This window comes from Euprymna scolopes, chromosome 30 (genome assembly GCF_053919585.1).
Source record: "Euprymna scolopes isolate OS-2025 chromosome 30, ASM5391958v1, whole genome shotgun sequence".
Taxonomy (NCBI): domain Eukaryota; kingdom Metazoa; phylum Mollusca; class Cephalopoda; order Sepiida; family Sepiolidae; genus Euprymna; species Euprymna scolopes.
This window is the reverse complement of record NC_136511.1, coordinates 101,719,528-101,744,680: the sequence shown is the minus strand read 5'-3', so window position 1 is coordinate 101,744,680 and position 25,153 is coordinate 101,719,528. Positions and strand designations below refer to the sequence as shown.

Here is a 25,153-nt window from a genome sequence, read left to right as displayed (position 1 = left end):
TGACATATCAAGGTAGTTCTTAAGTTTTAAAACAAAGTTAAGTACTATGGGTTGTTTGTGCTCTTTAGTTAGGATTAAAAGACAAATATGTTTGGGAACCAATTAAAAAGGAAACAAGCCAAGCATGCAAGGTCCTCCTCCATGAGTGAAAAATTTACTTTCACCATGATTAATGTTTGTGCAAAATTAAAAAAAAATCCAAGGCATGGTTATTGAGAAAAGTGCAAACAAATGAACGGATGTATGATAGGGGGGGGGGGCAACCAGAATTATCCCAGAAAATCTGTTCTGGAAAAAATTTACCTTCACCATCACTAATGTTTGTGTAAGATTTTTTAAAAAAGCAAGTCATAGTTATCAAGAAAATTGCAAAGGGATGAATGGGAGTGAATCTCTCCTTTGTGGGGAGGGGGAGGGCAAAAAATCTTTTTTGGACATCTTATATATATATATATATATATATATATATATATATATATATATATATATATATATATATAAATATAGCTTCTATATCTGGTTGAGATTACTTTATAAATATTAACTCTTCAATATTTATAATATACTTCAGTTTTGCTATCTTGGATTATTTTGGTAAACTTAACTGTAATTCTTATATATATATATATATATATATATATATATATATATATATATATACATACACACACACACACTTTTCAAATGTACAAGCAGTACTTCAAATTTAACGGAAAATGGCACTTTAGTTTTAAGTGCTTAGAAAACCCCAAGACATCATGTGATCACAATTATTTAACTAATTAAAAATAACTTTTTTTAATTGGACAAACAAAATCATTGTTCAATAATGACATAATAGAAATATTGTTAATCATTTTCAAGCAAACAAATTAAATTGCTTTTATAATAGTTTTGTCTTAGTGTGCATTGCCATCAGAAAATTTTGGTTATTTATATATATATATTATGATTCCTTATGAATAGCATTTGCTGACTAGTTACAAGACAATGATTCGTCCACACTTGGAATACGGGTCCCTAGTGTTCAGAGTTGGCAGGGTGTTCTTTGATTCTCTTGACTGTCTACAGCAATGGTTCTCAACCGGGGTCCATGTGGACCCCCATGGTACATGTAACACTAATATCGGTTCAGTCTTCCTTCAAGATAAACTGTTGATATATGTTCTTTGGTTTTCTTTACATTACTGAAAAATAAAATAAGCTATAAGGGTTGACTAAAATACATTAAAAAGAAAAGTCATGATTAAAAAAGGTTGAGAACCATTGGTCTACAGCTATAAGATATATACTAGATATTCCCTTTTGCAACCCGGCTCCATCTAGAGTATATGATCTGTTTGGATTAGATCTGCTGTCTACTTGCCAGAACGTGACAGTTGCATCTGTTGCCCACAGATTATTTCAGGATTCTTGCCCCACCGCAATACTTAAGTATCATCCTGTGCTGCAGCTGAATAGACCAAACCTGCGACGATATACATTCATTTTAGACCCACTACATATTCACATCGGTATTTGCTCAAAGATGTACCAGTGATCTTTTGCACTGTGTTCTGCAATCCTGAACACGTTGCCTCAAAACTGTATGAGTGAACATGTGTCACTGTCACATTTTCAGAGTTCTGCATTGTCTAACTATCGTGATGTTGCTAAGTTTTATACATTTCCTAATCAGCTAGGTAGCTGTCTATTGCTAACGGTTTTTATGACCATGGCTAAATAAATAAAAAGAAAAAAGAAAGTGGTCTTTTCTGAATTTGCTGGATTCCAGGACAAGAATTCATCTAGTCTGGCACAGTGTGCAGCTAAGAGCTGTTACTTGAGGTAACATCACTAAAAGAAGGTGCACCATTTCTCATAGGAGTCAGTTTATAGCCGTGTCGGATCTTATTTGGACTTATTTTGAATATTTCACCATGGTTTACTTGTAGGGTGAAGTATCCTCATGTCAGGTTGTATATACATACCATTGTAATGTACACAGAGACCAAAGACATTTCAAGATTGTGTCTAGTATATACGTGTACGTGCGTATAGTTGCAAATACACAAACAAATACAGAATGATATAACCTTGATTCAAAACATGTGATTTGACTCACGCCAAGATTTTGTCGCAATAAACGCTCCAGGACCAAACCATTAATATAAATGTTATGGCTAAACTAACTCATAACAATTTTAGTAGAGATCACTATCAGGTCAGATTATTATTATTTTACTCACTAGGAGTTCTCTCACAGAGATTAATCACTGACAACAATCAGTGTTCTTTGGAGTCTGGATTATAACAAATCTCCCTAGATTTCCAATACTCAATTTGCTTTCGATAACCTGAAAATTATAATCATTATTTACTAGAAGTCACTCGAGGGCAAGAGTTGAACGACCGGGCAGCCTGCTAGCATAGATATAAATATTTAAATTAAACTCAAAAGGAATATAGATATTAGTACTAATATTTATAGGATACATCTAACCAAAAATGTATTATTCCACAAGGAACAGACAATGCACATTTAGAAATATGTAAATATAATTTTTGTAAATCTTAATTTACAGAGTTTTAACTTATATTATACAAGATCAAGCTCTTTAATCTGGTTAGGTGTATCCTATAAATATTAATACTAATATTTATATTTCTTTTGAGTTTACAGAATTATTCAATTAGTAAACTTTTGGAACCATGTTCAAACAAGGAATATAGCAAAAAAAAAAAAACCTTAACTTTTTTCCTCAATTCATGAAGTAAGCTCTTCTCGCCAGAAAATAACCAGTAAAATAAAATAAAAATTTCTAGTTTGCATAATTTAAAAACTTTGAAAATCTTTATCACAATATAATCTAATATATCTATAATTCTATAACTTTTTTTTGTGTGTGTATTGATATTTATATCAAAACCCCTTTTTTATATTTATTTAAAAAGAAAATATAACTTTGTAACATATGGGTAGTGGAATTACATTAATCTGCAAATTTGCATATTCTTATAAACATTCATTTTAATTCCTTAGTTTTTTTTTTGTTTTCTTACAGGATTATCATCTTTAGTTAACTATTATGTGTAATTTAGCTTTCGTACATTTATATTTATATCTGATCTACCTCTGCATTCCATGTTTAAAAAGGATGTGTCCTCTATAGTATCAGACCTGACCGAATAGTTAATTGTAGGCATAGACCGATTCATACCATCCAAAAATTCCAACAAAAACCTAACAGCCAGCCATGGTTCTCCCCAGAATGTGCTGTTGCCATCGCGCACAGAAATCACTTTTTCCATAGCTACCAACGTAATAGAGGCACTGAGACTAAAGCTGCTTTCAGGACTGCCAGCAACCACTGTAAAAGAGTAATAAAAAATGCAAGAGAGCTAAATGCTCAGTCCGTTAAATCCAAAGTAGCTGAGCAGCGGTTTGGTTACCACCAGTTTTGACAAATAGCAAACAGGATCCTGAACAGAAGCGTGCATTCTATCTCAACCATCATCAATGGACTTGAGGTCATCTCGTCAGTATCAGACAAAGCCAAACTATTTGCCAAGAACTTTGCAGCTAATTCTACCCTATGCGATGAAGGCCATCAACTCCCCATATTTCCTCCTATAACAGACAACACGCTATGCAACATACAAATATCTGTGCGTGAGGTCACCAAGCTAATCAAGAACCTTGATGGCATTCCAGTTATAGTGTTGAAAAAGCTTCAACCAGAACTTGCCCCCATACTTACAAAACTGTTTAAGCATTGCCTTAAGGAGAAGTGCTTCTCAACACCCTGGAAAACCTCATCAGTATGCCCTGCATTTAAGAATTCAGGTGATAAGTCGTCTCCCTCTCAATAAGTCTCCTGTGTGTCATGAGTAAGTTGCTAGAATCCATACTAAATACCTCAGCAGAAATAACCTTCTTGGTGACATGCAATATGGTTTCCGTTCTGCCAGATCTACAGCAGATGTGCTAACGGATATATCTCATAGGATTAGTGAATCTCTTGACAAAGGTTTCCTTACTAGAGCTATTGCTCGACATATCAAAGGCCTCCGATAAGGTATGGAATAAGGGTCTATTTCACAAGATTTCCACCTACAGTACAACTAGAAATGTTTTCTCAATCATTAAATCTTTTCTCTCTAATAGGCTCATAAGAGTAGTGGTTGATGGGCAGAAATCAGAGGTCCTCAGTATTAATGCTGGAGTCCCTCAGGGGTCCATCCTGGGTCCAACTCTCTTCCTGATCTACATCAATGATCTCCCAAAACACATACTTAAATCATTCGTTGACATCTATGCTGATGACACGACCATCTATGGCAACACATCAAAGGTTGTAAATTACAAAGTTCTTTCTGATTCTCTCTCCTCTGATCTTGAGTGTGTGGTACAGTGGGGGAAGAGGTGGCTTGTTACTTTTAATGCATCTAAAACCAAGCTTTTATCTTTACATCATCAATGCTCTGATCCCCATCTGGCATCAATTGAAATGGATGGCTCTCGTCTAGGGGAAGCTCCATGTTTTGATAAGCTTCTGGGCTTGACCTTTACTCCTGACCTGAAATGGAACACGTACATCAAGTCAGTTGCCAAGGTCGCTGGAAAAATGGTAGGATCCTTCTACTGCTCTACAAGATATCTCACTACTGATGCAATTCTCTATCTATATAAAAGCCAAGTACGTCCAAGGATGGAGTACTGCTGTCACATCTGGGCAGGAGTTGCTAAAAACAGCCTATCCTGCCTTGACAGGGTACAAAATAGGATTCGTGGCTTAGTGGGGGATGCCCTTTTCTCTTCTCTGCAACCTCTCTCCCACAGGAGAGACGTTGCGAGCCTGTCTTTGTTTTATCGTTACTTCTATGGCAAGTGCTCGTCTGAGCTCCAATCTCTGGTCCCCCCTCGTCAATCTTTCACGATAAACACCAGTCTAGCTGAAACCACTGTCAAAAATTTTCCCCACTCTTTATCTGTGCCTAAACCAAAACGTAGCTTCCATGAACAAAACTTCTTTCTTAGAAGTGCACGCCTGTGGAACTCTGTTCCATTTGCCTGTTTCCCACCTGACTACAACCTGGATGTCTTCAAGTCCAACATAAACAAATTCCTGATGAACCACCTCCTTAAGTAAGACACTTTATCAAATCTCCAATACTAATGTTCTGTGCACGCAATAACGCTTATCTCCGAGTGGCTTCCAGGCCTTGATAAGTGGTGACTGCCTTGTAAAAAAAATTATATTCATGCAAATATTCTATATGATTTATACTTGTGTAATATTTGCATAAAAAGGTTATCGTAAACACAAAACTCTCTATATATTTATCTATCTATATTTTTTTAAATTTTGTCTACCAAACTCCTGTCAGTTTTTGGTCTATAGACATGAAACTTAATATATAGAGTATTCAAACCCATGCGAAATTTTATATTTGGGTTTTAGCCAGGGAAAATCTGTGCAAAAGTGAAGATTAAGAAAAAATGGAATTTGCCAGGTGAAGATCGAACAACGGCATTACGAATATGCATGCGTAACATAATAGCTATTGGTTTATGTTTTAATTTTTAGCCTTGCAGCAAACATATTGGTATTATTTTATTTTAAAGCCTATCTCACGTTTGTATAGTTAAATATATTTTTTTGTAGATTTTAGCATGCTTTAAAAGAATATGATAACAGTTTCCATCGCAAACTGAACCCTGGGACTATTTTCCGCCATTTGATAGCCTTTGCTTATGCTATGCGTGAGCGCACAGTAATGTAAATGAAGACTGCTAAATGTGCATTCGCGCGCACATTTGCTTACCAAACTGCCTTCTCATATAGTGCAGTAATCTTTGGCAAACAATTTAAAAGTAGATGAAAAACAAGTAGTTTTTCAGATATTAAGCAATGTAATTCTCTCCGTACAGAAATGGCCACTACTGATAAAATATAGAAATGCATTACTTAATATCTGCAAAATATGCATGCGCTTACAAGTATAGAAATGGTTACCACTGATAACATGAGGAATTACATGTATCTGAATACAGATTTTTCTTTATTTTTGTTTTTTTTAATTTCCTCGTGTATTTATTGAAAGATGAAAGCAGGATAAAAAAAAAATTTAAAAAAACCCACCAAAAACCTTTTTACCAATAAACGAACAAAAAAATGCCCCCTCCCTCACTAGGTGGCTACAAAATGTCACCCGCTTTTTGAAAAAGTCTTCATATCACGAAAACTATTTCTCTGCGACGGAAATGGTAAGCAGATTCGTTTTTAGCACACCGAAATCCACAAAAAAAATTTTTCTATACAAACGTGAGACGGGCCTTAAAGTAAAATTTTACGAACATGTCTTCATAGCTCAGGCAATAGGCATTAGCGGTGAAAAGTGAAAGGAAAAATTAAATTGTAAGCTAAACGTTTTGGTTTCGATTCTCGGTGGTGGCGCACAAGTCATTTTTTTTTTTTTAAATCATTACAATATATTGGATCCAATATAATAAAAAATACGAAATCTGCATTACTCAAAATATCATATTTAAGCGTATTTACTATTTTACGACCAGGTAATGTCGGGCGACTTGCTAGTATGTGTGTGTGTGTATATATATATATATATATATATATATAAAATAAAAATTACAATTACATTTACCAAAATGATCTAAGATGGTAAAATTAAAATATATTATAAATATTACTTCTTTAATATTTATAATATATATATATATATATATATATATATATATATAGTAATAATAAAATTGATAAAAATATAAATACTCTTTTAGCAGACAAACCTATCAAGCTCTACATGGTTAAGTGGAGCAATTAATAAAAGTAGTAAGAGACGAGAATTCAACTCAATAAAGACAGATCTTATGAGTTAAATTTTTATTTATATCGCCCAAAAGAAGAGAAAGGAGTATACAAAAAGGGAACTGAAAACAAGACTAGAAGGATGGCAACAACATAAGAGAGCAGACAGGTTCATGGAAGAACTGAACCAAAACTACATTGACAAGGAGGCTTCACTGCAATGGCTTAAAAGTGACAAATTTCCATTTGATGAAGAACGATTAATTATAGCTGGACAAGACCAAGGCTTACTCACAAATGGATTTTAAAAAATGGCTGGTCTACAAAAAAATAGACCAATGCAGATTCTGTCACTCAGCTGTTGAAAGCCCAAGCCACCTAATGTCTGGATGCAAGATCCTTCTAGCCGATGGTCATTACACTGCCCGCCACAATAAAGTATGTAGATACTTACATTGGAAGATCTGTGGAGAGATGCAACTAGATAGGTCGTCGAACATCTGGGAACATGAACCACCACCGATAACATCAAATGGAAAAGTGACAGTGTTCTATGACAAAGACATACAGGCAGGCAGGTACATAAAAGACAAGGCCATCAAGCCAGATATAGTAATATGGAACAAGCCCGAAAAAACTGCACTCATTATCGACGTCACAGTTCCAAATGACTTTGGCCTTAATAGAGCAGAACAGGAAAAGATAACAAAATATCAGGACCTAAAAAATCATCTAAAAACAACATGGTCTCTGAAATAAACATTATACCAGTTGTGACAGAAGCGACTGGCCTAATAAAAAAGAACCTTCATAAATACTTAGAAGCAATCCCTGGATAACTAAGCTATAAGGAAATACAGATAGCAGCCATAAAGGGAACAGTGTCTATTCTTAAAAGAGCTCTCGGATATAAATTTAAACTATAATAGAATCAAGTGTTAGCCCCAGGAAGGAGCCCCTTGATCTCTTCAAACTAAAAAAAAAAAAAAAAAAAAAAAAAAAAAAAAGGAGAGAAACTTGAATGCTACTAGACACTGTCCTCGAGTGTCTAAGGTCTCTCTGTACAGGGGTTTGTCAGAACCTGGCATGAGGATACTTTTTTTCTAGAAGTAAACCCTGACCAAATATTCAAAATCACATAGTATTCGCTGCCCAAATAAGATCTCCTCACTATGGCTAACCCACATTAGCTTTTATGAGACTAGATAAATTCTTGTCCTGGAATCCAGTAAGACCAAGAGACCAAAATGAAAGATATACTACAACATATGAAAATGGTTAACTTGGGAGAGGAAAATTATGTTCTCAATTTCTTTACTAACTCGGTGTTTGAGAGATAAAGTACTTAAATGGAGCATTCGAATATCTATGTATCTCATATAGACTTCAAGTGTTAGCCCCAGGTTGTGACTTGTGGGCCCCTTGATTTCTGAGAACCTCGACTGAAGTAAAATAAGACAAAAATGAAATGAATCACAAACAGGAAAACGCAATATAAAAATCTAACACGTAAAAGTTGACGTAACTCTTTGAAAATTGTGTGCAAAAATCTTCCAGATGTTTTGATCTTTTTTAATTCTTTTTGAAAATGCTAACAAAATTCCTAAGCTTAGATTTAAATTAAAAAAAAAAAAAAAAAAAAAAAATGAGCTAGAAATTGAAAAGGTCATTTCGGTACTTCTATAGAAGGGGGAACCCAAACACGACCGTCGTGACCCATATCGACCCGAATTGAGATTTACACAACAGACCGCAAATAGTCGAGCCGTCACCGAACAGTAAAGTAGTACAAACTTTTCATTTTTTTTGCTGCCTTTATGGTTAAGGTCAATTAGTAATTGAATGAAAAGTTTGTACTACTTTACTGTTCGGTGACGGCTCGACTATTTGTGGTCTGTTGCGTAAATTTCAATTCGGGTCAATATGGGTCACGATGGTCGTGTTTGGGTTCCCCCTTCTATAGAAGTACCGAAATGACCTTTTCAATTTCTAGCTCATTTTTTTTTTTTTTTTTTTTAAATCTATTTAAATCTAAGCTTAGGAATTTTGTTATAGCATTTTCAAAAAGAATTAAGATCAAAACATCTGGAAGATTTTTGCACACAATTTACAAAGAGTTACGTCAACTTTTACGTGTTAGATTTTTATATTGCGTTTTCCTGTTTATGGGTCCCTCCCAAAGAAGCATAATATATTTAAGATTTAGGTTCTTCTACAGAATTTGAACCGAACTATAACCTAACCTAAATTTTAAGTTTAGTTCAGCAAAAGTTGGTTTGATTCAAATTGTGTACACGCACAAAGATTAGTAAATATATGAATAAATAAAAACTTTATGAAAAAATATTTTAAGTTGATGAGAAATTTGATTTGCATTACTGTTCACAGATTCGAAAAAGTTGTCAAAAAACAAATATATAACAAATAAATGTCATCAAAGGCAAGATAAGTTACTTTTCTACCTAACTGAATAATTGTCTAATGTTTTTATTTAATGTAACATGTTTATTCAGCTAAAAAAAATTTTTTTTTAAATGCAGTGTTTACCGATGTATTGGAAAATTAAAAATAGCGCCCGCCCGATTCTCTCTTTGCCACGGTAAGTTTGGGAAAAGGAGTTATAAATAAAAAACTAGACAAAATACTATTAGAAACTCGCTCAATATATGTTACCTTGGCATAGACTGACATATATTGAGTGGGGTTTTAACAGCATTTTGTATATTTTTTTATTTTTAACTTATTTTTCCAAACTTACCGTGTCAAAGAGAGAGTCGGGTGACATTTTTAATTTTCTAATACATCGGTAAACACTGTGTTTTTCGAGCTGAATAAACATGTTACATTAAATAAAAACACTAAAAACATATCCAGTTAGGTAGAAAAGTAACTTACATTGCCTTTGATAGGACTTATTTGTTATACATTTGTTTTTTTTTTTGACAACTTTTTCGAATTTATGTGTACAGTAATACAAACCAGAGAAATTAAAACTACAAAATATATTATACCATAAAATGATGATTCCAAACTACAAAGATGTTTTAAAAAATTAAACTACAAAACATTTTTCTCGGAAAAACTTTGAAAACACACACACACACACACACACACACACACACACACACACACACACACACAAAACCCGCCAGAGCAATAAATATTGAAAATATTGATTTTAGTTTTAACTTATTTCTATAATTTAGTGTATTTCTTTTTTCGATTTCTTTTAAAACTTCAAAATAATAATATAAGAAAAAAGTTAACTTAAAAAGTATCAAAGTAATGTTTGTTTAAATTACTCATTAAAATTAATTTAATTCAAACTAAAGGATTTTTTTTTAAAGTGGATATATTTAATCAATATTTTATCTCATTCAGAATAACATGTACGTTTCGATTTTAATTTATATTTCTAAAATTTTTCTGTGATTATTGCTTAATTAAATCAATTCATTTAACTAAAACTAATGTTTATTTAAACAATGTATTCGTTTAGTTTGTTACCTTTAAAAAAGGTGTTTATATAGATCAGAGCGCCTATGGCTGTCCATATTGCTCAGGAAAATTCGGTAACAGCTGAAAGGAGACAATACAAAATGAAAATCGGGTTCATGAAACTGAAACCGAAAAATACTGATATATTTACATTTTTTTTTTTTTTTTTGTAAATTTATCTTTATTTATTTGGTACTCATCATGCACTTATTGATCCATGCTGAAATAACGTTATTATTTTAAAAAGCCATTCTTAACATGGGGAGGGGAGAGTGTTTTGTACTTTTTCTGTACTTTAAACTTACAATTGAATTTTTAAAAAAACATCATAAAACTTTAATTAAACTTGGAAATACGATTTAAAAAATAGCGCGGATCACTCAGTAAGTACATTAGCACCATTTATTTATCAATTATGGGTAGTTCATTTGTTTTTATCAATTGCCGCATTAAATAAACATTAGTTACGAAAAAAAAATGAATGAAAAGCATTGAAAGCAACAATTTAAAAAATACAATGCGACAATGTATTTAGTATTTACAAAATTAAATAAAACGTAAATAAATCAGTGTTTTCCGTCTGTCATTTATCCGTTTCAAGAACCAGAATTAATTTTGTGTGATTGTCTTTCGGCTGTTGTAACTTGTTACCTGATTTAATCGAGTCAATGTTAGTAGCCATGGGGGTTGATCCATATAAGCACTTATATGTAATTAATTTAATCGACAGAAAGAACCTAACGCACACAGATTTTCATTTTGAGAAAAAAATATTGAGATGTTGAAAGAAAATATGTTTGCCCTTTTCACAAACACACATATATATATACCTTATTGTATTATTTATATTAAAGTCCATGTCGGGTTATTTCGGGCTGGTTGAAGTCGAGGAGGAAGAAGTCCGGGTATCGTCCAGAAGGCCCGGCTTTTTTTGGACCTGGTTAGTTGTAAAGTTGGACTCGATGACACGATGGAGAAGTCCTGGTTGAATTATTATTATTATTGTTATGATAGCAATGTGATAGTTGAGAGGAATAAAAATAAGATTGTTGTTGGTATTGTGGATTTTTCGTGTTATTATTTGTGTCGTGGCTGTCGTCAGGGGTGGCGAGTACCGACACCACCAGTAAATGTCGTGTCTCGCCGGACACATTTGGTATAAGACTCACAAAGTCGAGAAGTAATGGAAAACTTGGGAAGAGAGATAGAGAGAGAAAGATGATATAATGGACAAGTGGTCGCTTTACCCTCTCTTTCTCTCTTTAGATAGATTATTTTTCATATACCCCTGTCTTGCTCGCTTCTCCCCTTCTCTCTCACTTTCTCTGTCGTTAGTTCACCTCCCCTTCTAGCGTCCTATGATTCCCTCTCTCTCTTTCTCAATGCACTTAACCCTCCCTCCCGCTCCTAATCTCATCTCGCTCTGATTGCGTCGTCCGCCTCACGTGACACACGGTGCTTCCTCCACCAAGACAGCAATAAGAAAATCGGCAGATAACTCTAAAAGGAATTCCCTCTCCAAATGCAGTCGTCTCTTTGGAGATTTTAAGAGGGAATAAAAACGTGAATTTCCCCGATTTACAAATATTCCGGGCAGCGGGATACCAATTAAACATTTTACACACAGATGAATATCCAACGATCAAACCATATGGTATTAATAATACCTTATTGTATGCAAGAATAAAAAGCATACTTATGCAGAATACAGACATTACTGAAATAATTATTTAGAAATCCATTCTTAACATGGCCTTTTTTTCTTTTAATTATTCTAAACTTTCACCTAACAATTCAATAAATGAAAAATATCATAAAAATTTCAATATAACTTGAATATTTTGCCTAAAATATAGTATGGACAATTTATTTTTTATTTAAAAAAAATTTTTTTTTTTAAGTGAAATAATTATTATAACGTTTTCAATGAGGACATTTAATTTAATTCAATTTAAATTATTTCATTGCTGTCCAACTCTTCTGGCTAGGGTAAAATGTAGCATCTGCTCTGGGCTATATTTACACTTTTCTGTTCTCAGACATTGAATCAGAAATCCTTCTAGACTGAGGCAGTTTTATTTTTTGTTCCAAATCCAGAGTGTCTTTTTTTGGGGGGGGGGACGTGCTCCTGTTTTATCAAAGAACCTACTGTTGATTTTATATGCCGGCCCTTCTGTTTGTGCAATGATAAAATTTCTCAAATGCAGTGATAATGTTAGGCTTTAATCAAAATCAACCTGATTTTTTTTTTCGATTACTGCTTTTTGATATCTATCGGGGGCATTCCAATAAAAAACCTATCTAAGAAGACTTCTAAACACATAAAGTACATTTGTGTAAAATTTCCAAAAAATCGACACAGCCGTTTCAGTGTCCATTGGGAACGAACTCAGAGATAAAGTACCTTTTATATATAAATAAACTAAGAAATAATTGATGACAGTAAAACGTTAAATAAACTTTATTTGATCATTAAATCAATAAAAAAAACGCTTATATATATATATTAGTCCTCGCACAAAAGAGCAGGACACAAAATGTTTTAAATAATAATAGAATAACAATAACAAAGACTTTCTCTGGCGAGGACTACTATTGACCGTAACCAGTTATACACTCCTTTTGAAATTTTCATTTCTATTTTTCTCGTTACGTACTGAATATTTTTTTTGTTAAAAAAAATTCAGATTTTCTCATTATTCAGACCTGTATTACAAAGAGGGGGTTGCAAAAAATGAGTTGTGGTGTGAGGAGAAATACAAACTGAAACAGAGAGAATATTCAGACCTGTAATAATACAAAGAGGGTGTTGCAAAAATGAGTTGTTGTGTGAGGAGAAATACAAACTGAAATAGAGAGCAGGAGAGTTTTAAAATATAATCTTAAAAAGATAAGATACAAGTTAGAAAATCATTTCATCCAAGGCATGAAAATTGTTAAACAAAATGTTTTTACTATAGGCTTTAAAAATAAAGGTACAAGATTCAATTTGATATTTATTTATCTTCAAAGTGCATTTTTATAAATTTTACAAAGTTAGGTATAAAAATTTAATTTAAATTGAATCAAAAAATTACCTTGGATTTATTTTATGTAATGTACATTTTGCTGCACTTTAAAAACATTATCTTTCATCTAGCAATTAATGATATAGATGTAAAATTTTCAATGATTTTTTTAAAGTGCAACAGATTGTACATTACATAAAATAAATATGAGGTAATTTTTTGATTCAATTTAAATTAAATTTTTATACCTTACTTTGTAAAATTTATAAAAGTGCACTTAAGATAAATACATTTCAAATTGAATCTTGTACCTTTATTTTCAAAGCCTATAATAAAAACATTTTGTTTAACAATTTTCATGCCGTGGATGAAATGCTTTTCTAACTTGTATATATATATATATATATATATGGACTCAAAAACGGCTGGGTAGAATTTTATGAAATTTGACATAAAGGTACTTTATATGCCTGACAGTGTTCTTAGACAGGTTTTGTATCAGAATGTCTTCAATAAGTATTGATAATCGAAATAATTGCAATGAAAGAAGGAACAGGTGATTTGGATCAAAGTTAACACCTTACACAGCCTAACATCACAAGTGAATTTGAGAAGTTTTATTACTACATAATCCAAAAGGCCCCACATATAAAATCAACAGTAGGTTTTTTGATATGACAGGGGAGTGTTCAAAATGAATGTTTCTATTTACAGCACAATTGCATAATGATACTTGACTTTTTCATTTTCAACTTATCTTCAAGCCATTATTATCACATAAGCAGTAAGGCCAGACATATAAAATCAACAGTAGGTTCTTGATATGACAAGGATGCATTTGAAATGAATGTTTCATTTAGAGCACAATTGAATCATGATACTTGACTTTTGCATTTTAAACTTTAATTCAAGCCATTATATATAAAAAATAATTTTATAAAATAAACAGTAGGCTCTCTACAGTGCAATGTAGACTACAATGTATTGTGGACTAAGTGACTGCGGAGAGGCATGTAAAGTTTCCTCCCAGTGCACCACGATGGATCCCTAACTAAAGAAGGCAATCAATCAATTTGATTGAAAAATGGGCGATTTCATCGATTTCGATGACAATAAAAATATAGGAGTGTGAAACATTCGTTGATCATCATTCAATCCTGGGCAACGTTGAGTCACCCTGCTAGTATCTCTATATAATCTTTCAAACATTACTTTCTTTCAAACTTTAAAGCTTTCAATTTTTGTGCTAACCAGCAAAATTATAGCAAATAACATATAGCGATAATGTGTTGAATGTTGTCTTCAAAGTGGTGAATTATGTCTGGTTTATCAGCATAAACATAGGATTTACATAGCCCAAAGAAAATAATCTGATGCGGTTAAATTGTATGAACGAGGTGACTAATTGAAAAGTTAATTTTGTGAAATTCATCAAATGTAAATAAAATAAATTTGCACAATTTGTAAATGCTAAAAAACAGCACTCGATGTTGCCCGGCGTTGAATGATGATAAACAGAATGTTTTACACTTCTGTATTTTTATTGTCATCACAATCGATGAAATTGCTTTATTTTTCAATCGAGTCGATTGATTGTCTGCTCTAGTTGGGAACCCATTGCGGTGCCCTTGTCATTTCAAAGAACCTACTGTTGATTTTATATGCCTGGCATTACTAGTTGTGCAGTGATAATGGCTTGAATTTAAGTTTAAAATGAAAAAGTCAAGTATCATTGTGAAATTGTGTTTTAAACAGAACCATTAATTTCAGAACACGCCCCTGTTATATCAAAGAACCTACTGTTGATTTTATATGTCGGGCCTTTTTGTATTATGTGGTAATAAAACTTCTTAAATGCACTTCTGATGTTATGCTGTGTAAGGTGTTAACTTTGTTCAAAATCGCCTGTTCTTTCTTTCATTGAATTATTTCGATTATCGATTCTTATTGAAGACATTCTAACACAAAACCTATCTAAGAACACTGCCAGATACAAAGTACCTTTATGTGAAATTTCATAAAAATCGACCCAGCCATTTTCGAGTCCATAAGGAACGAACTCCCAGACACACAGACAATGCTCCTATTATATAATAGTAGAGATAGAGATATACAGATGAAAAAAAGGATATTCAAATTGATGCACAAATATGAAGATGCATTTAGTAACAATATTCAACCAGTGAAGTTGGTTGAAAATTGGCAAAATCCATAAATCCTTTGCTGGACTATTCGTGGAATATTCGGATCACATAAATCTATAGTCCTTTGAAGGATTAAGTTTAAATTTTTTCTGGAAAAACTATTAATATCTACGCTTCATCTTTCCCAGCTTTTTTTTTTAAATTTTTCTTGTAGTCTTTTGGTTTTACCAGATTTAAAGACATTAATTTATCTAGTCTGGTAGAATATCTAGCTAAGTGATGTTACTTGAGGTAACATCACTAAGAGAAGGTGACGCATTTCTCGTATGAGCCAGTGGTATAGCTGTGTGGAAGGGATCTTATTTAAGCTTTTAATGACATGTTATTTTGCATATTTGGTTATGGTTTATTTGTAGGTGGAAATATCCTTGTCAGGTTGTCCAGTATTATAATGGAATGACCTAACACCCCTCTGTACAATAATATACAGACAATTTAGATATACTATTATTACTATATTGTCCTTTTGACTACTGTACACTCTTTAACCCTTATCCTTGAGTGGCCTCTCGGCCTTGATAAATGGTGACGCCTATGTAAAAAAAAAAAAAAAAAAAGATATACTCCTCCGGGAATCAAAGAGTTCTAAGACACCAAGAGAGAGAGAGACTCTCGCCTTGTTTCCCCTTGTAAATAAACCTTTGCATTAACCCTAAGTGAATGTTCTGTGTTATGATTATCTAAAGAAAGATATATCATTCTGACAAACCTTTGTGTAGAGAGACTGAAGAATGAAGGATTGTAAGTAATTCAAACACTTGTGTGTATAAAAAGTTAAAAAAAAAAAAAATTAAAAAAAAAGTAGGTACTTGTGCATAATTTGAACCAGATGTAACTAACTGGCTATTCAGCTTTGCTTGGAACATGACATCATGCACTCAGATTTGGCGTAAGACGCCGATCAGTCAATCAATGTGCGGCAAAGGAGCAAACAACCTTTGGGGAAAATATTGAAAGAAAAAAAAAACAAACAAATGAATAAATTAAGTAAAAAAAAAACATCCTCAAACGGCCGTTCCTAACAACTTTATCCAAGATTAATATCTCCACCTTGAATCAACAGTTGCAGACGCCGGAAGATGTTATTTCATATTGTTAAACAAAACAATTAATCACTGCAAAAAAAAAAAAAAAATAAAATAAAAAATGCGCATATCATTAAAAGGATCCATCAAAAATGAATGTAGCTGGAGCTAATGCCGGCAATGAACGTCGATTGAAAAACACAAAAAAATTGGTTTTAATTTTGTGCAATTTCTTTTGACCAAAACATGGTTGAAAAACAAAACAAAAAAAAAAGTTTACTTATTAGTTACAAAAATGAATAAAAACATGCACAAAAAAAAAAAAAGAAAAAAGAAAATTACATGAAAATCACAAAAAAGTGTTGTTTTTTAAACTTTGGTTAAAAAAATCTAAAAAAACACAAAAAATTGGTTATCTTATTAATTTTGTTCAATTTTGTTTGACAAAAAAAAAAAAATAGTTGAAAATAAAATGCAACCTGTTTATAAAAAATAAACAAGTGTTGGTACTTGTACAGTTTAGTCAAGACATTAAAGAATGAACATATAGAAAAAAGTTTGAATTGTATGTATCTGCGCGAGCCTTTTCTAGTCTCACACAAAAACATGCATTCACATTTCAAGCTATATTACTTGTCATATACATACGCGCCCACGTCCACACACGTACATATATTCACGTTCGCGCACATACACTCACATTCACGTGTATACACACACGCTAACGTACGCACATGTACACACAAACAGATGGACGACGTCACTTCCCCTTTCAAAGGAAATCCACACATGCGCAAAAGACCACCGAAAACAAGTATAAAAGCAAGAGCAATAAGCAGCATCTTCCGTTTCCATCTCGCCTTCCGAGGTGAGTGGTTGGCGCACCAGCCACCGCCGTTTCAGCAGGCACGCGCACGCGCGTACCTCACGCCACTTGCTACTATGTGGGACAAAGAGCTAACAGACAGTATGTACACTTTATACGCTTTCTCTCTCCATGAACTGGATTGACATTCTCACTCTTTCTCTCTCTATATATACAACTTGTCCCTGAGAATACCTTCGCGTAACTGACTGCTAACTGATGTCAACCCTCTATCTTTTTCTTTGTCTACACGCTGGACTATCATTCCCATTTTCCACTACATCACTCACTTCTCTTCCCACGCGCGAACAAACGATAGTGACCCGAATGTGAGATGAACACACATTTCCTTTTTCCTTCTATACTACCAATCCCGCAACAAACGATGGTTACACCCGCGCGGACATGAACACGTGTTATATCTAAAACATTCATTCTTTCAACAGTAAATAAACGACACGTTTATCTATTCCAGCAATTGAGTTTTTGTTTCCTTCATTCAATTTCGTTTCATTATTTTTCTTTTGTAACGGGATTAGGATTTATATATCCTAGTCCTCTACATATCCATTATGGAACGAAGTAGTTTTTTTTTTCACAGCGAAAAAACAATTTGTTATGATACTGAGCAAAATGTTCGATTTTTAGGAAGAAAAGCTAATATCAAATATGGGAAGGGGTGTCAGCGCTTTAACTGGAGTTATCTCCATTTGGCATTTCTAAAATTCAAACAAAATTCTTTTTTAAATCCAAGATGAGTGCCTTCAACGCGTTCTTATAAAAACGTGTTTTCCGCTGTAAAAAACCCCAACTATTTGATGAAATTAAGTGAAATTTTTTTTCGGAGAACTTCATTCTATAACGGATACATATATTTTAAACTTTTTTCGGTATTTTCATTTTATAATGTCTTGACTAAACTGTACAAGTACCCAAGTGTTTTATTTTCAACTATTTAAAAAAACAATTTTTTTTTTAAATCAAAAAAAAAAATGGTACTCATGCAGAGAGTGATACATGCTGAAATAATAACGTTATTATTTAAAAAGTCATTCTTAACATGGGGAGGGTGTTCTGTACCTATTCTGTACTTAACCTTATAATTAAATAAAAAAAAACATATAAAACTTTAATTAAACGTGGAAATACGATTTATGGGTACTTGTACAGTATAGTCAAGACATTAAAAAATGAAAATATCGAAAAAAAAAGGTTATATTTCCCGTATCCGTTATGAAACGAAGTTCTCCGAAAAAAAATTTCACTTAATTTCATCTAGTTTTTTTTTTTACAGTGAAAAAACAATTTGGTATGATACCGAGCAAATGGTTCGATTTTTAGGAAGAAGAGCTAGTAATAAAGAGGGGGAGGGAGTGTCGGCACTTTACATTGAGTTATCTCCCCGTGGCATGTTGTTCAGCTTCAACAAATTTCACAATGGGATACTTCAACGCGCTCTCATAAGAACATGTTTTTCCGCTGTAAAAAGAAAACTACTCGATCAAATTAAATGAAATTTTTTTTCGGAGATCTTCAGTCCAAAACGGATACGTACAATATAACCTTTTTTTTTCATATTTTCATTTTTGAATGTCTTGACTAAACTGTACAAGTGCCGATTTATGTTTTCTTCAGTATTTTCCTTGATTAGTGTTGTTACGCTTTGATAATCAACAACGCTTGGTGAAACCCGGTAATTGACGTCATGTTCTGAACAAAGCTGAGCAGCTAATTAGTTACGCCTGGTTCAAATTCTGCACAAGTACCAAAAAGTGTGATAAGTCTCAACGACGGCCTAGAATTCAGGATGAATTTTTCTTTCTTTTTTTTTTTTTAACAAGTAAGTCACCACATATTAAGGCTTGGAGATCACTCGAGGATAAGGATTACTGTGTATAAGGTGGTTATGAGACAACAACGCAATGATCAGTAGTGGTGGAAATGGGGTAGAATTTGATTATTTAAGGGGACGACTCAATAAGAACTTGCTTACATTGAACTTGAAAATCCCAATTTTGTAGTCAGTTGGAAAGCAAACCCACGGTACAGAGTCCTTTAGTAGGCACTTCTTGGAAAGAAATTTTGTTCATACACAGATTTGAACCTGGCAACACGACCCATCTCTGGCTTGATTAGCAAAGACTTTTTTGTGAAATGGAAGCAGGACGGCATTGCTCCAGTCCTAGGGGAGTTTTTCAGTTTCCCAGATATTAGTGAAGATTTGGTGGAGTGTTGGCGCCAATATGTCTGAAGAATGTTTGAAGATTTCAGATGGAAGACCATCATCTCCAGTCACTTTATTGTTTTTCAGTTTTTTGATGGCATCCAGGATTTCATCAGTAGTGGGGGGAAAGTGACAGTCATATACCAGAGAAAGAACATTTGGAATCTGATGGAATTTGACTGGAATGATTAATTAGCAAGGCAGAATGCTCACTTCAACATTGGAGGCGCTCATCAAAATTCGTGATAGGCTCACCTTGTTGATTGAAGATTACTTTGTTGCTGCCTCTAAATGGTTTCACGTTCAATCAGAGAATAGTGTACAGCTTTCTTGTATTACTTACTGATAAGGTGTGTTCCATGTTTTCGGCAATTTTCTGTCAGTAAATGTTGCGATTAACTCTTGCAGAGTGGGTGGTTTTACAATGCACTTGGCAGAAATCATCAGAGCTAGAACATCAAACTTGTTTTTTTGGTTTTCAAGTTTTGCAAAAAGGGTAGTATATATGTAGGTAATATATATACTACTCTTCCGATTCACACTTATATGGTGTACCTACTTTTAATTACTATTTACCATATTCCTTAGATCTCATTTCATTTTTTAATGTAATTTTTTTTGCCAGTTTTTTTTCTATGTTTGCATTTTGCATAATTCCGACGGGTACTTTTGCTAGTATGTATATATATATATATATATGCACACACACACACACACACACACACGCCTTTCTCCTTTTCTGATAAGAAGCATTTAGCTTCAAAACACTGTGCCCAAAAGAGATGTTTTTCTTAAATTTCCCCTTAACTTTTCCTTATTGTTCTGATAATATAATAAAGTTACATATATCTTTTATTCTTCATCTTTCATATAATATCATATATATATATATATATATATATATATATATATATATATATATATAAACTCGACGTTTGTAGGTTCGATCCACCACTGGGAAAAGGTGTAGGTCTAGTCGCACTTATGAGTTGTGATACAACGAAACAGTACTGCATGTGGATGACATATATATATATATATATATATATATATATATATATATAATTTAGAATTATTAACAGCTAGGTGAATACATATATATATATAATTTCACACACACACACACACACGCACACACACACACACATGCCTATATAGATTTTAGAAACATTAACAACTACATGTATGTTAATATCGTTACCTATCCTAATCAATTTTATTGAGACATTATTAATAATATTAAATATTATTAATATGTAAATATAGTTATATTTTCTAAACTAATAATATTATTAGTAATAGTTGCCGTATCTTTCGGGTAGTAATGTTCATGATTAAATTATAATAAAGTAAGAATTACGGCATTATTAATAAAAAAAAAAAAACATGCTGAAAATTAATTTCATGACAACAAGGAAATAATTTATCCCTATTAAATTTTAATATATACAAGAATACGTTTAAAAAATGTTTTTCTGTTCTTAAATCGAAATTATGAACATGAGTTATCGATCTTGACATCTAGGAAAGGTTTGTTTCTCAAATTGACTCTTATTGTGTGAACAACCTAATAAATATGCTTTCTCCGTGTCATTTGGATGTTTGAATTCACAGGAAAAAAAGATAAACAACATTTGCCTAGTGCTGTTATTTTGCAGATATTTATTGGTATACACAGATGTGCATATTGACTGAAATGAAAAAAAGAGAGGAAAACTTATAAAATGGTCATCTTTGATTTTTTTTGCTAGAAAAAAACTACTGATAAAAAAGGTAATGATTACTTTCCACATCATAAAATTATTTTCTAGGAAATCAAATCATTTGCAGTTAAAATTAAGTTAGAAATTAGTACAGAACAACAGTTAATATAAAAATAAGAAGAACAACAAAGAAACAAAATCTTTACTGATAGCTACACAGATAACTAACCACATGAAAGATAAAACACTGTAAAAACATATTTTCTCCTGTGTCTGAAAACACGCTATGCAACATACAAATATCTATGTGTAATGTTGCCAACTAATAAAAACCTCTATTCCAATAAAGCAACTGGTCCTAACGGCATTCCTATTACAGCGCTGAAACTTAAACCAGAATTAGCTCCCATACTTACAAAGTTGTTTAAGCATTGTCTTAAAAAGAACTGCTTACCAACACCCTAGAAAACCTCATCAATATGTTTCATATTTAAAATTCAGGTGATCGGTTATCTCCCTCTCAATACAAACCAATCAGTTTACTGTGCATCATGAGTAAGTTGCTAAAATCTGTGTTAAATAGAGAAGTAGTCAATCACCTCAGCAAAAATAGCCTCCAGTGACACACAATATGGTTTCCATTCTGCTAGATCTACAGCAGATCTGCTAACAGTAATATCTCACAGAATTAGTAAATCTCTTGATGTGAGCCTCATTTCTAGGGCAATTGTTCTTGACATATCAAAGGCCTTTGATAGGGTATGGCATAAAGGTCTACTCCACAAAATCTTCAGGTCCGATACAGCTGGAAATGTCTTTTCAATTATTAAATCATTTCTCTCTGATAAGTTCATAAGAGTAGTGGTTGATGGGCAGAAATCAGAGGCTCACAGCGAGTTCCTCAGGAGTTCATCCTGGGCTACACTCTCTTCCTGATCTGCATCAATGATCTCCCAAATCACATCCTAAGATCATTCGTAGACATTTATGCTGACAACATTAGGATCTATGGCAACATTTCAAAGGCTGTAAATGAGCATGTTCTCTCTGATTCTCTTTCCTCTGATCTATCTTTACATCATCAACGCTCTGATCCCCATCTGGCATCAATTGAAATGAGTGGCTCTCGCCTTGGGGAGGCTTCATGTTTTGACAAGCTTCTGGGTTTGACCTTTACTTCTAAAGAGACGAAACACATACATCAAATCCATTGCCAAGGCTGCTGGAAAAATGATGGGATCGTTCTACCACTCCAGTAGATATCTCACTGCTGATGCATTTCTCTAGCTGTATAAGAGCATAGTATGGAGTACTGCTGCCACATCTGGGCAGGAGTTGCTAGAAGTAACTTATCCTACCTTGATAGAGTTCAAAATAGACTTTGTAGTCTAGTGGGGGATGTCCTTTTCTCTTCCCTGCAACCTCTTTCCCACAGAAAAGACGTTGCGAGCCTGTCTCTGCTTTTTCATTATTTTCATGGCAAGTGCTCGTCTGAGCTTCAATCTATGGTCCGCGCTTGCTTGACCTTCACAAAAAGACACTCGTCTAGTTGAAACCACTATCAATAATTCCCTCCACTCGTTCTCTGTGTCTAAACCTAAATGTAGATTCCATGAACAAAGCTTTTTTCTTAGAATTGCATGCATGTCGAACTCTGTTCCGTTTTCCTGCTTCCCAACTGACTACAATATGGTCGTCTTCAAGTTGAATGTAAACAAGTTCTTGATGAACCGTCCCCTTAAGTAATCCAATTTATCAAATTTCCACTACTAACGATTACTACGATATTGTCCCATTGATTACACTCTTTAATTCTCTGGGACTTGATAAGTGATCATTCCTTGGTAAAAAACAAAAATAAAAACAAAAAAAAACAATCTTTACTGATAGCTGCACAGAACAACACAATTTTAACTAACCACATTAAAGTTAAAACAGATAAAACATAGTAAAAGTAAATGTAGACTCTGCAGACAAAGAGAGAAAATGGCAAGCCACATAAATGAATGTAGCAAACTGGCACAGAAAGACTACAAGAACAGACATGACCATGTTGGGGAAAGCAGTACACTGGGAACTCTGCAAACGACTACAAAATCGATTTTCCTGACATTTCACATGAATGTACTTGATGTGTCTGAGAGTGTTCTTATGTAGATTTTGTATCGGAATGTATCTGATAAGTATTGAAAATTGATGATTGAAAAAAATCAGATTAAAGAAAGCCCGATTTTGACCAAAGTTAACACTTTTATACAACCTAACATCACAAGTGCATTTAGGAATGTTTATCACTGCACAAGTAGAAAGTCCTAGCCTATAAAATAATCTGTATATTCTTTTATAAGATAGGAGCGTGTTTGAAATGAATGTTTCTGTGAACTAAGTCACTGTGGGGAGGCATGTGAAGCTTCTTCCCGGTACACTGCAGTGGAGGGGTGTCCCTAACTAGATCAATTAATCAATTGATTTGGTTGAAAATGGATGATTTTACCGATTTTGATGACAATAAAAGTATTGGAATGTGGAACATTCATTGATCCTCATTCAATCCTGGACAACGTTGGGTCTCCCTCACACACACACACACACACACACACACACACACACACACGAATTAATACAGTTAAAATATATTGATAAAATGAACTTAAAACTAATAGTTTTTCAAGTAGAGCTATATAAATAAACTTACACAAACATCAGAACAGCCTACTCATGTTAACCAGCATTTCTATGGATTGCAAGATTAACTAAGTATTTAACTGTTTCTCTTAAAAGATTAGACGGAATAAAATTTGGCAGTAAAATTTAACTTTTTTACCTTTTGAAATGGTTGGCGTAAGTCTGTTCTAAACGTCATTATCATTGATCAGGTGAAATAAACCTTTACACTTTCTTTGTCACGTTAATAAATTTGACAGAAACGTGTGAATTCAAAGTATTTTCAACTAATGAAAATCGTTTCAAGCTCCAAAAGTAACAAGTCTATATCAAAATAATAAGCCAAGCAAAATTAGAAACTCCTATAAAACAAACAGCGCCAGATATCATTCACCCCCCCCCCCCCGCGCCACAATTCCTTTGGGTCAGGGAGGGAGAAAACAAATCGCAAAAGAATATGACTCACAAATTAGCATTCATTAACTTCTGCATATCTATACACGCATTAACAAGAACAAGGTAAACCAACGCACACGCATACACAATGTCACACTGCCACACTCAAATACGTATATTACTTACACATGCATATTATGCTCACTATTTACATACTAACAAAATTCTAAACCTTGCAACTATCAAATCTTTTTTTTTCACCAAACATGCATTTGCATAAATGACTGAAAATAACTTTTATATTTTTTTATCTCTTGTATAAAAGTGTTTTCTTATAAAATTTCGTTTTTCTTCATTTTTGCATTTACAAAACTCTGTTTAAGTTTGCACTTACTATCTGGTGACCCTTCCATTCTTTCATCTATTACAAAACCCTATTTATGTTTTAGTTAAAATTTTCTTTTGGGTGAAACTTCTGTTCTCTTAATAGTCCATAGATTCCTATTTCACGTATTCATATATCCTACACTAAAACATAATTTTTATACTAAATTCATATTAATTGTTGGTGTGGTTCTTAACAATACACATCATACAAAGTGGCCCTACCAAAGCCAGTGACCTCACCACAAACCAACTGCATACATCCTACTAATTATATCACACCGATTTTATTTTAGTATACATTAACAATGGTAGGTTTCAAGAATCCATTCTGGGCCTAACACTTTTCCTGATTATCATCAATGACTCT

General features: G+C 33.2%; 1 protein-coding gene across 2 annotated transcripts in view; it reads right to left on the bottom strand.

The window, feature by feature from the left end:
* LOC145254916 (uncharacterized) overlaps window positions 1-25,153 on the bottom strand; it is a 96,424-nt gene that overhangs the window by 51,681 nt on the left and 19,590 nt on the right. The window contains exon 1 of one of the 2 annotated variants that reach the window (XM_080113879.1): window positions 11,141-11,760. The exons of the other annotated variant lie outside the window; for it this stretch is intronic. Within the exon in view, the coding sequence (XP_079970005.1) occupies window positions 11,141-11,169 (29 nt within the window). The 5' untranslated portion in view covers window positions 11,170-11,760. Of the gene's footprint in view, window positions 1-11,140; window positions 11,761-25,153 lie in introns of those variants that run through there. 2 annotated transcript variants of the gene reach the window in all.